The sequence below is a fragment of the Protomyctophum parallelum genome, assembly GCF_964188405.1.
Source record: "Protomyctophum parallelum genome assembly, chromosome: 1".
NCBI lineage: Eukaryota > Metazoa > Chordata > Actinopteri > Myctophiformes > Myctophidae > Protomyctophum > Protomyctophum parallelum.
Genome location: NC_139697.1, coordinates 68,159,447 through 68,172,410, shown reverse-complemented (window position 1 = coordinate 68,172,410; position 12,964 = coordinate 68,159,447). Strand labels below are relative to the sequence as shown.

The following is a 12,964-nucleotide window of genomic DNA, read 5'->3' as shown; positions in this document are numbered from 1 at the left end:
GGATGAGTGCAAACATCCCAGAGAATGGATTGATGGAGCATTGAACAGTGTGGTGGCAAAAGTGCTGATGTGTTTACTTTTGCCTCAGTAATATGCAATGTGTTTCCTATCAATACAGTTAATCACACTTCATGAAGCAACTAGCAATACAATGTCTATAATAGTGCTTGGAGAAAAACAACACAAATAACTATTAGTCTTTTATTTGAAAATATTGATACAAAGCCTTTTCTATTAACATTAACTTAATATGCAAGATACTGTATGAGTGAACACTGCACATTATTTCCTAAGGTTTAGGCTCACATAAATAAGCAATACATTTGGCCATCTGTGCAGTAACACAATCCAAGTTCAGCAACAGAATATCAACTCTCAATATCTTAACTTACATGGTAAAATTTGCTCATGTAGTCATTTCACCACACATTGGTTTAAAAAAATAAAGACTTGTCTTAAATGCATTTCACTTTTTCATAATTTACACTGTGAAAAGGACCTGACTGGGTGATACAGCAGTGAGTAATATGACAGACATAGGTCATTATGATAGGTTAGACTGTTTAAGCTAATAGCCAACTGTTGAACAGATCTTACTTATTTTGAAGCTGTGTCCATTTTGCCAGTGGCGTGCACAGACATGTAGAGGGGCAGGCACAAACCAACACAACCCCGGAGGAAAAACATCACAGCTTCAAATTACATTTAATACTCCATCACACTACACACCAGAACCCTTTTGTTATTACAACCATTTGTAATTCTGGGAGAGACTATTTATCTGTTTGTAACTCTGAGAGTGTAAAATGTAACCAAATGGACCCGTAACTCTCAGAGTTAAATGAACACTCAAGGTCATTTCACTCGGTCACTCAATATACCAATTCCAGACTGGGCCATATTATAACGGTGATTATAACGACAGACAGAGTTGAAAATCTATGATATCCTCTGGAAGGTTTCAGTAAAACCTAAACACAAAACAACAACAAGGAATATATAAATGTTCCAGTGTAAGGACAACACAGCAGGAGATTTGCATGTATCTGACATGTACTGTATACAGAGTTCACATGTCGAAGAGGCTTTTGTTACTTTACTGCTAAGTAACCTTTAGATCGATGTCTGTCTGTTGTATGGAGGACTTTCCTTATAAATTATTTTTACTTCCTCTTCCATTTTCAGACACTTATCATCTAAAGACTCACACATGTGTATTTGTTCATTAGGGCACGGTCACACCTAGGGATGGAGCTCGATAACCGATACCCGAAGAAATCAGATAACAAGCTTATTGAGTACCCGCTATCAATAAGCGTTGGGCTTATCAAGCCTGTTATCGAGCATAGCTGCTCATGACGTCATGTTTAAACAATCAAGACAAGAGGAGATCAATACATAAATGTAATCATCCATGCTGTTACAAACATGTCGGTCTAAAAGTGTATTAATACCTGCCTACCAGCGCTGCCCGGGGAAACCAAATTACGCTTTTAATGTGACTGTACACATATTAACCAGTTAACAGTTTCTTTAATATTATCTTATTGGTAAAAAGGTCAATTGCCTTCCCTCTGTTAGAAAAGTACTGTATTTGAAGACCCTATAGTAAAAGATACTGGTTCTGTTCAGAATGTATTGTCTCCCGTCTTTCCACAAAATAATAGAAAATGCTCGATAAGAACCTGGCTCGATAAGCCTGATCGATAAGGTGCTCGTTATCAATAAACATTATTATTAACGAGCTCCATCCATAGTCACACGCACTTTTATTCTACCTATGAGGGCAGATTGTGCCATTGCATTTCAATAGGAATGGAGTGTTTTTGTCAGGTGAAACCTGACATATGAATTAGTCAAATGTAATGACGACTTTGGCTCCTACAGTCGGGACCTAGTCCTGATTGGTTGCCTCGTCTCTAAGCAACGGCATGCCTCTCTAGCCTATGGGACTCGTCCTGATTGGCTCAGCAAACAACGGCATGAAAAGTCAAGGCTAACACAACAGCTGCTAATGTTATATGAGCTAAACCTCAAGGGCGGACGGAGAGCAGCAAAGCCACAACAAAGCATGAACAGAATGTCGCAAGCGTTTGGGACACACAAAGTTTGTGACACACAAAGTTTGTGACACACAAACATACACGTTACTAAAATTATAATATAATAATAATACTAATATGTGGGGGGAACACAAGAACACAACGGAGACAGCACCTGACAAATATCATTATGTGATGATTTCTTGTTTTTTGTTGTTTTTGCAGAAATCCACAAATGGCAGCAAACAGCTCCATTCTCATTGAAATGCATTGGCAGAATCCGCCTATATATAGTCCCAATCCCAAGCTTTTTCATCTGGCAGTTTTCATTATGGAATGATAAACAACATTTGTATTGGATGTGTCAGAGGAGGGGACAGGTTCAGAAATCTTCATCCTAATTTATGCTCTGTGATGGCCAAGCGACACGGTCTTGCGACAGAGGATAAATTAAGCTCTAGACATCTGTACATTTGATTTACCAGTCAAGCACACTCATCACATCCAAAAAAAAAACATAACATTTTAGGTGTTGTTTTTTTCTGAGAGTCGCATGATTTTGAAAACAGCCCTGGTCCAGATCACTACAGGTAAATGGAATGTCCGCGATAATGAATTAAAGGTTTTACTCCCTATGCCTTCCAAAAGAACATAGTGAATAATTATCTGGTGGGGTATCCAGTGTATATAGCAGGCAAACACAATGATCTGTATGGCAATGTACTGTATCTTAACCCATTTTGGACTGAGGTCGATACAGAAAAAGGCTTCTACATCTTTCTGAAAAACCCATGTTTTTATGTCAGTGGTGCTCAACCTTTTTCATGTCAAGGACCCCCAGAATGATCTCTATTGGGCCACGGACCCCCATCTCAAAATATGTCGTCCCAGGGACCCCCCAGAAGCCAATATTTTAGTTAAAAATGTTCGCTCTGAAAAATATATTCAAAGATTTGTGCCACATTTTCACGACTTTTCAAAAATAGCAGACCTACAAGCTCGTAGCGCGCCACTCGGTGGCGCGCTATGAGCTTGTAGATCTGGTATTTTTCAATAGCTAAAGTAGAACAGAACACCAAAAGGGGTTCCCGCCCAAAATGGGTTAAGACACATTGTGCCTGATCATGATCAGGCACAATGTGTTATGCAATGCATTATAATTATGCTTATTATATTATACAATAAGCAGTTTTGTGTTCAGGCAATAAATATCTTATTTACATCAAAGCAGTCAGTAACCTTCAATCTTTACGACTGAGGGATGGATGCTGCAGGGGCTCCATTACCAAATATTTATGTCTTTAAGCACCAAATCAAAAAGTTATCTTATGAACTGAAAACTAGAGGAAAATGCTCAAACTGGAATACAATTTTTTTTTAAATCTATTATAATGTAAAAAAAAAAAAGAATGACATCTTACTTTTAATAAAGGCTAGCTGTGAGCATATATATATATATATATATATATATACATGAATACATATTTATCCGAATGTATCATTTAAAAGTCTGTTCTATCATACAGTAGTATGAAAATAAAACATTCAGTACTGTATGTGCTTATCACTAATTTGGTCTTCTCCATTTGGTCATTAGACATAATTCAGAGGAATTAACTATGAAGCAAAACGGGTCTCTTTGGAAATATCCATAAACCAATTTCTTTGATTAATTAGGAGGCATACTGTATCCTGTATAATGACAAGTTTGTCTCCGTTTCCTAGAGAGTAGTCCAGAGCAGTCTTCTCTTCACTTACAACACACATTGCCGATATACAAGCGCACAACACGTCGCACCACGGCGCGTTGTGAGCTTGTAGATCAGCTTGTTGATTTTTCTGAACATCTTTGAAAGTCTTTTTTCGATGTTTTTGACATTATTTTTCGCAACATTTATGACAATATGTCCAAAATAGATGAAAGTGATTATGGCAACATTTCAGTCAAATTACATTAAATTGATTGAAACAATGCCTTAATAAAAGTGTTTTTTTCTGTGTCATGGTCCTCTCCTATGCATCTGTTGACACGGGAGAGTTGAAGTTGGCAAGGGAGAGAAAATATATCTAATAAAAAACAAAAAAGCTAGAAAAACAACAACAATAGAAATACATTGGTATAATAGAAAATTAAGATACAACACAAATGTATGAAAGTGAAAGTATACATACTTTGTGTACAGTGCATGTTGAATATAAAAGAATAATTATACTTAAAGACTTGGCTTCAGCAGGTCAAACCAGGTTCAGTGTTTGAAGGTCTTTACCTGCATGTTTTGACTATCAAGCTTCATGGCGCCCAGAGCGAGTGTCAATAACTAAAATTCCATTCCATTTTTTTATCTAATCTCTAGCAAAAAGCACTCCGTCCCTTTCCAGTAGTGTTAAAAGACACACGGTCATTTTCCAAGTGTTTTTCGACCAGCTGGTTTTAGGCATTCGTTAGACTAGAGATCCAGCCTGGTTCTGCGCGGGCACCATGATGGGCACGCCGCCCATGCGGGAGATGTTGGCGGCCGTGACCACGGCAGTGGGCAGCGGCGGGGGCCCGCCGGCGGCGGCAGCGACCTGGGACTGGTGGTAATGTGGCTGGCTGTAGGTCTGTGGCACCGCCTGGGCCTGGGGCAGCGGGGTGAAGCGCTCTGTTCTGGGCGTGGGGCTGCCGTTGCCGGCGCTGGTTTCGGAGGAGGCGGGTGGCCCGGGCTGCCCACGGGGTAAGGTGGCGCTGTTGCTGTTGTAACCGTAGTGGGTCGGGGTGGAGGCCCCCTGCTGGCGGGAGGGTCGGTAGCCTCCGGCCGTGCTGCCCGTGGCGGTGATGATGGAGGCGGTGTCGGACGGAGGGCGCTGCGGGTACTGCTGCAGGTGGTGGTGGTGGTGGAGGTGTGACGGCTCTCTCCCGTGAGGGTTGGAGGTGATGGAGGACAGCGTGCCGTTCTTGGAGATGATGTCCGAGCTGCCCATGCCGCTCTTGGCCCACGATACGCGCTTGGGCGCTTGAGCGTCCTCCCTGAGAGGTACAGTATAGATAGAAGGGTGTTAGTTATTTGAGCGTCCTCCCTGAGAGGTACAGTATAGATAGAAGGGTGTTAGTTATTTGAGCGTCCTCCCTGAGAGGTACAGTATAGATAGAAGGGTGTTAGTTATTTGAGCGTCCTCCCTGAGAGGTACAGTATAGATAGAAGGGTGTTAGTTATTTGAGCGTCCTCCCTGAGAGGTACAGTATAGATAGAAGGGTGTTAGTTATTTGAGCATCCTCCCTGAGAGGTACAGTATAGATAGAAGGGTGTTAGTTATTTGAGCATCCTCCCTGAGAGGTACAGTATAGATAGAAGGGTGTTAGTTATTTGAGCATCCTCCCTGAGAGGTACAGTATAGATAGAAGGGTGTTAGTTATTTGAGCATCCTCCCTGAGAGGTACAGTATAGATAGAAGGGTGTTAGTTATTTGAGCGTCCTCCCTGAGAGGTACAGTATAGATAGAAGGGTGTTAGTTATTGAGCGTCCTCCCTGAGAGGTACAGTATAGATAGAAGGGTGTTAGTTATTGAGCGTCCTCCCTGAGAGGTACAGTATAGATAGAAGGGTGTTAGTTATTTGTTTGTTTGTTTTGGTTTGTTTTTCAGTTTCTTCCTCCCAATTTGGTCATTCCCAGCTGACCACTACAGTTGGTGTGTGTGGGGGGAATAAGCATGTGTCACAGTACACAGTCTTCTCTACACCTTTCGCCCAGAGGACGTAGTAACGCATGTGGAGGAACAAGCTATCCCTCCAAGTTCCACTTCCTCCACAAATATCCCCCCCCCCTATCAATTCTCTACTCTTTACTTTAAATCTTTACTCGTAGAAACCCACGCACGCACGCTGTGACGGCCCTGCCCCCTCTGCCTCACTGTAGGCTAGCCAGCAACCTCTGTGTTTGCAGAGTGGAGCAGGCCGTCAGCCCAATTAATGCTCACCTGAGGTGGGCGGAGCTTAGGGCACTATATAGGGAGCTCTCCTGGCTGAGCTCAGTCTCTCTCTGTCCTCCCTGCAAGCAGGACCTGTTACAGGTTGCCACCTGGCTCAAGGGCCTAACCGACCTTTTGTTTGAGTTATGTTTTGCACCAGCTAATACAACACGCACACACCACTCTCCATGCATCCACACACTGCACACATTACTGATGACTCATATCCTCACATCCCACACTTCATTATTTTGTTATTCTTTAATTATCTTATTATAATAAATATCATTACAAAACGTTTATGCTCTTGTGTGGACTCCCTGTTTTGCCATGCATCCCCTAGTGCATGACAAATGGGGGCTCGTCCTTACATAATTGATTAATTGATTTATTAATTGATTAATTCGTTTAAAGTTTTTTCAGTTTTTTTGAAATTCGGTTGAGTTTGTCTTGGTTGGGAGTTTCACACTTGAGTTTGTTTGTTTTTTGGTTAGGAGCCGGACAGAGAGTGCATTTGGCCCCAGTTCTCAGAGTGCAGCATTACAACAGAGGTAAGTGTTGGGATGTGTTTGGCAGGTGTTAATTTTGTTTATGGTTGGAACAAATCCCTTAGCGGCTTCACTGTTAGGGTGTTGGCTGTTTGTTCTTTTCTTTGATTTACTCTTAGTAGAGTTTTGGTCAGTGGCGGATCTTGGGGGTCACACTAGGTGGCTGGAGGGGAGAAATCCTCATGCCCGGGTGCCGACGGTAGGTTAAGATAGGTAAGTTAGTTAGGAATCGTAGGTAATTTAGGGGGGGGTTTGTTCCATTTTGCTTAAAGTTACTGTACTGCACCTTGTAATTCACAGCCCCAACACTTAGATTTGTTGCTAATTTTTTTTGTTTGTTTGTTGTAACCTGCCAACAGAGAAATGAGTTCAGCTATGGATAAGTTTATTAAGTCTCCTTCAGTGGAGTACCTTGATCATTGTTCAAAGGATCAGCTATTGTTTATTGCTAAACATTATGACATCACAGTGACAGAAAAGCTCAAGGCAGCAATGAAGGCCGGTCTAATCAGTGGTCTGGTAGACAAGGGCATTTTGCAGCCTGTTGAAGACAAGGAGGATGAGGTCAGTTCAGAGGTTGAGTTCAAATGGAGGAAAGAACTTTTGATGTTAAAACAACAACATTCCTTGGAAGTGGAAAAAATTAAACAACGAACTGAATTGGCCAAATTAGATTTGGAATGCAAAAAGCTAGAGTTGGTTGAACAGGGAAAGTTATCAGCAGATGCATTGAATAATGGTAATACTGAAAGGGGAGGAGGTGTCAAAGCTATGGACATTGGCAGTAGCCTGAGGCTCCTTCCCAGGTTTAATGAAAAGGACCCTGACACCTTCTTTCTCTTATTTGACAGAGTTTCAGAGGCACAAAATTGGACAGATGCAGATTGTGCTTTAATGGTGCAGTCGGTACTCACAGGGAAAGCACAAGAGGCATTTGCTGCGTTAACACATATGGACTCTAGGAGTTATGTAAAAGTTAAAGAGGCAGTGTTAAAAATATATGAGAGGGTGCCAGAGGCATACAGACAGCATTTCCGTACCTGGAGGAAATGTGATGGTCAGTCTCATGTGGAATTTGTGCGAGATCTAACTACACAGTTTTCTCGTTGGTGTTCATCATCTGAGGTTGATGATTTCGAACAACTGTTTAACCTGGTGGTCTTGGAGCAGTTCAAGAACACAGTGCCATCTAATGTTGCCACATACATCACAGAGAAGAAAGTAAAGTCTCCAGGTGAGGCAGCAGTCTTGGCTGATGAATACATGTTGATTCATAAAGGCAATTTCAGTGACCAGAGTACACAAGGTTACAGGGATCCATTTTCTCATGTAACGGGCAGTTCTGAGTTTTACAGCCACAAGGCTGACCATGTGGTGAAACCGAGCGGGCAGGACAGCTCAGGTGAGGTATGTCACTACTGCAAAGGTAATGGACACTGGAAACTTCAATGTCCAGTTCTCAGATCTAAAGATTCGTCTTCCAGTTCACAGATAAGACCAGCTGCACTGGCCAATTCACTTAGGCCAGGTGCGTTACCTCAGCAGGGTTCGCGCTTGCAGCCACGGATGGATGGGTATCTACCATTCATTTCGGAGGGGTTCTTGGCGGTCAAAGGAAGTAACAAAAGAGTGCCAGTAAAGGTACTGCGAGACTGTGGTACACTTGATTCATTTGTGCGAGCCTCTATATTACCTTTTTCATCTGAAACAGACACAGGGGAGTCTATTTTAATTCAGGGAATGGGAATGGGTGTTTTTCCTGTTCCAGTGCATAAAATGTCTCTCGTTTCAGATTTGGTGAGTGGAGAGGTTCACATGGGGGTGCGGTCAGAGTTGCCGGTTGATGGTGTCGACATAATTCTCGGTAATGATCTCTGTGGAGAGCGAGTATGGGCAGATCAGGTACAGAATGTGATCACTCGAAAATGGCCCATGTCAGTTCAGAGAAACTGTTCATCAAACCGACAAAACAAACATGGCAAATCAAGGCGACGTGTGACAAAACAATGTTGCCCAAGTCAGACTGTAGTGAAAGCAGGAACGGTGAATCCTTCTCTTTGTACAGCCAGAGTGACTAGGTCCTCACCTAGAGTTACAGAGACGGGGGCAGTTCCAGGTCGGTTGAACATTTCTCAATACTTTACAAATCACAATACATCGACGTCCCTTCCAAAGTCAAATCAGAGAAGGATGGGATGGGATTTGTCACACCCACAGTTTGGTCATGTTCCATATCAAAAGGTTTTGAAAATGTGATTGTAGATTGGTTTTGTGTTGTACTGTTGCTCACTCTGTGATTTTGTTTCCTTGTCACTATAGGCTGTCCTGTCTCTGGTTCTCTTAATTCGCTCCTGGTATACAAGGTTGCTGAGGCTGGGGGCAGGATGGCATGGCAAAGTGGAGGAGGTAACAAGTATTAATAGTTGAGCGAACAGGGGCACATTTTCTTGTTTTGTTAAGCCTGGGTTATGGTTTGCAGATTGATATTGTAGTTCTCCAGTCCCACCTGTCCCAAGTGTCATTTCGCCAGAGCTAATTCGGGGCAGATGCGGAGGGCAGTGGGGCCACAGCTGGACTATTATATAGGAGAATGAGCATCCAGGGGCATTGTTATACAGTATTAGGTGGCTATTGGATTTGTTTAGTTTTGGATGATATTGGTTCTTGGTTGCTAATTTGTGTTTTGTTTTCCTTTTAGATAATGTGGTGGAACCTCATTTTTATGGAGGGGGGTGTGACGGCCCTGCCCCCTCTGCCTCACTGTAGGCTAGCCAGCAACCTCTGTGTTTGCAGAGTGGAGCAGGCCGTCAGCCCAATTAATGCTCACCTGAGGTGGGCGGAGCTTAGGGCACTATATAGGGAGCTCTCCTGGCTGAGCTCAGTCTCTCTCTGTCCTCCCTGCAAGCAGGACCTGTTACAGGTTGCCACCTGGCTCAAGGGCCTAACCGACCTTTTGTTTGAGTTATGTTTTGCACCAGCTAATACAACACGCACACACCACTCTCCATGCATCCACACACTGCACACATTACTGATGACTCATATCCTCACATCCCACACTTCATTATTTTGTTATTCTTTAATTATCTTATTATAATAAATATCATTACAAAACGTTTATGCTCTTGTGTGGACTCCCTGTTTTGCCATGCATCCCCTAGTGCATGACACACGCACACACACACGTACACACACACATACAGAAACACACACACACACACACACACACACACACACACACACACACAGCCTGTACCGATCCAAACTCACTTGATTTCGTTGGCCATGTCATCCTCGATGTCTCTCCTCCTCTTCACCAGAAAGATGAGGAAGAGCAGCAGGATGATGAAGCCCACCACCGAGCCCACCGTGGCTCCAGCGATCACCCCCGCGTTAGTGGCTGCCATGAGGACCAATCACATAGCAGCGTTAGTGGCTGCCATGAGGACCAATCACATAGCAGCGTTAGTGGCTGCCATCAGGACCAATCACATAGCAGCGTTAGTGGCTGCCATCAGGACCAGAACACAGCAGCACAGTCACATATGGCCTGTTCATTGATGGGGACATTTCTACACTCAAGAGTTAAATTAAGCCATTTAGACCTGAGGACGAGTCTACAAATGTCTTCTAAATCGTGACAGTTTTCTTGAAAACCTCATGTTTCTATGTCAGTGGTTGTCAAACTATTTCATGTCAAGGACCCCCAGAATTATATGTAATTGGCCGTGGACCCCAATCTCAAAAGATGTTGTTCCAGGGACCTCCCCCCAGAAGCATTATATTAAAAGATCTGCGCCACATTTTCAAAAATAGCAGATCTACAAGCTCGTAGCGCGGCACTCGGTGCTGCGCTATGATCTGATATTTTTTCAACAGCTAAAGTAACCAAAAGGGGTTCCCGCCCCGAATGGGTTAAATTAACTACTTTCAACAACATGGAACCTCTATTTTGTTTTTTGTTTTTTTATTATGTTATTATAGGTTAAAAATGTCAAAACATTATTATTATTTATCTTTAAAAAATCAACATTTAAAAAAAGAAGAATTTGCTATGGCATGCTAAAACTAAAAAGCATGCCACTAATAGACAAGACACACAATGTTCTTTTGCACTTGACCATGAGGAGTGTCTTAAGACTGACATGACTACGAAATATGTGTCATATTCAGGACATCTGTGTCATGGTCAGGAGGACAGCTGTGTCATGGTCAGGAGGACAGCTGTGTCATGGCCAGGAGGACAGCTGTGTCATGGTCAGTACAGCTGTGTCATGGTCAGGAGGACATCTGTGTCATGGTCAGGAGGACAGCTGTGTCATGGTCAGGACAGCTGTGTCATGGTCAGGAGGACAGCTGTGTCATGGTCAGGAGGACAGCTGTGTCATGGTCAGGACAGCTGTGTCATGGTCAGGAGGACAGCTGTGTCATGGTCAGGACAGTTGTGTCATGGTCAGGACAGCTGTGTCATGGTCAGGAGGACAGCTGTGTCATGGTCAGTACATATTATGTCATGTTCAGTGTCTTGGTCACATACATGTAACGATCTCCAGGTTGATGTAGCAGCTCTCGGCGCCAGCCGTGTTGCTGGCTGTGCACACGTACTTCCCAGACATGTTGCTGCTCAGGTTGCTCAGCTTCAGCGTACCTATCTTCTCATCTAACGTGCGCGCGCACACGCACGCACGCACGCACGCACGCGCACGCACACACACACACACACACACACACACACGCACACACACACACACACACACACACACACACACACACACACACACACACACACACACACACACACACACACACACACACACACACACACACACACACACACACACACACACACACACACACACACACAGTTAAGGACTATCATGGACTATGATCATTTGTTAAGCACTTGCTTGTTCTGTACCACCTACAGTAATAAAAAGAGACACACGAGGGCGCCATTGTGCATTACATTTCTAAAGTTGTACTGTGTGTTTGTGTGTGTGTGTGTGTGTGTGTGTGTGTGTGTGTGTGTGTGTGTGTGCTATTAAAGCGGTCAAAGAGAAAGCTCTACTACTGTAAAAGTGTGTTGTCATTTTATTATCTAGTGGTTCTCAACCTGTGGGTCAATTTTGGACGTTGTGAGCTTGTACTCAGATCTTCTATTTTCACAATATTTATCTGTGGAACCGAGTCAAACAAAATGTAATGCCTCAACTCCTACATTCCAAGTGCTTATCCAAGTTTGAAAATGATTAATTTGGGGGATCACAGCCTAACCACTGATCTATAACATGTTGTATTGTATCTCTTAAAGTCCAATACTAAAGGAAACTGACTGATATGATTCCAGAAACCTGATTGAAGGTACAATAAAGAGTAATGTTAAAATTAAAGAAAAGAATGCTGGTGTATTTAGGGACAAACCTGCCCCCTTTTCCCTATACTAATCTTCAAGCTCAATCTACAAGCTCAAAACGAGCTTGAGGAAATATAGTGGCCCTCTGGAGTGAGTGTGGAACTATAGTGGCCCTCTGGAGTGAGTGTGGAACTATGGTGGCCCTCTGGAGTGAGTGTGGAACTATAGTGGCCCTCTGGAGTGAGTGTGGAACTATAGTGGCCCTCCGGAGTGAGTGTGGAATTATAGTGGCCCTCTGGAGTGGGTGTGGAACTATAGTGGCCCTTTGGAGTGAGTGTTGGAACTATAGTGGCGCTCTGGAGTGAGTGTGGAACTATAGTGGCCCTCTGGAGTGAGTGTGGAACTATAGTGGCCCTCTGGAGTGAGTGTGGAACTATAGTGGCACTCTGGAGTGAGTGTGGAACTATAGTGGCCCTCTGGAGTGAGTGTGTAACTATAGTGGGCCTCTGGAGTGAGTGTGGAACTATAGTGGCCCTCTGGAGTGAGTGTGGAACTATAGTGGCCCTCTGGAGTGAGTGTGGAACTATAGTGGCCCTCTGGAGTGAGTGTGGAACTATAGTGGCCCTCTCCATCAACAAAGTGCCCACCCCTCACTGAGCTACGATAATGAACCATTCCATGGCACTGTCCCTGGCTGGGTCCTACTCACTGAGCATTGGGGAGAAGAACACCTCCGACGTCGGGCTGGTTTTCCTCCATTTGTAGATAGGAATGGGCTTTCCTGAAGTGGATTTACAGCTTAATGTCACGTTCCCCTTCAACACTGGCTTCCCTGACACGGAGCATTTGGGGACGGCGGGCGGCACTGAGTGAGAGAGGAGAGGATTAGAATGAAGATTTTATTCAGGTTTATTCAGTTTTCCTTTTCATCTTTCACTAGAGGAAAAAAAAAGGTTCAAGCATAAGTTTAAGGTTTTGAATGCAAAAGAAAAAAACGAAACTAAAAACGAAACTAAAACTAAAGTTTAAAGGCCACCTTTTCTTTTTTGGGGCTTTTTGCCTTTATTGATATCTAC

At 43.4% G+C, this 12,964-nt stretch overlaps 1 protein-coding gene and 1 long non-coding RNA gene across 3 annotated transcripts in view; one reads left to right on the top strand and one right to left on the bottom strand.

Annotated features, from left to right (window-relative positions):
• The window catches only part of LOC310868423, a 120,304-nt gene that overhangs the window by 41,743 nt on the left and 65,597 nt on the right, over nt 1-12,964 (top strand). The gene's annotated exons all lie outside the window — the stretch shown is intronic.
• LOC310868407 (endothelial cell-selective adhesion molecule-like) overlaps nt 188-12,964 on the bottom strand; it is an 81,578-nt gene continuing 68,801 nt past the window's right edge. Inside the window, exons 4-8 of one of the 2 annotated variants that reach the window (XR_014570090.1) lie at nt 12,598-12,753; nt 11,073-11,195; nt 9,806-9,935; nt 3,112-5,049; nt 188-3,040 (exon numbers count right to left, since the gene is read on the bottom strand). Coding sequence is in view for 1 of the 2 variants with exons in the window: in XM_083778845.1 (XP_083634971.1) it covers nt 4,485-5,049; nt 9,806-9,935; nt 11,073-11,195; nt 12,598-12,753 (974 nt within the window). In the remaining variant the exon portion in view is untranslated. Of the gene's footprint in view, nt 3,041-3,069; nt 5,050-9,805; nt 9,936-11,072; nt 11,196-12,597; nt 12,754-12,964 lie in introns of those variants that run through there. The other variant, XM_083778845.1, reaches the window with a different exon arrangement.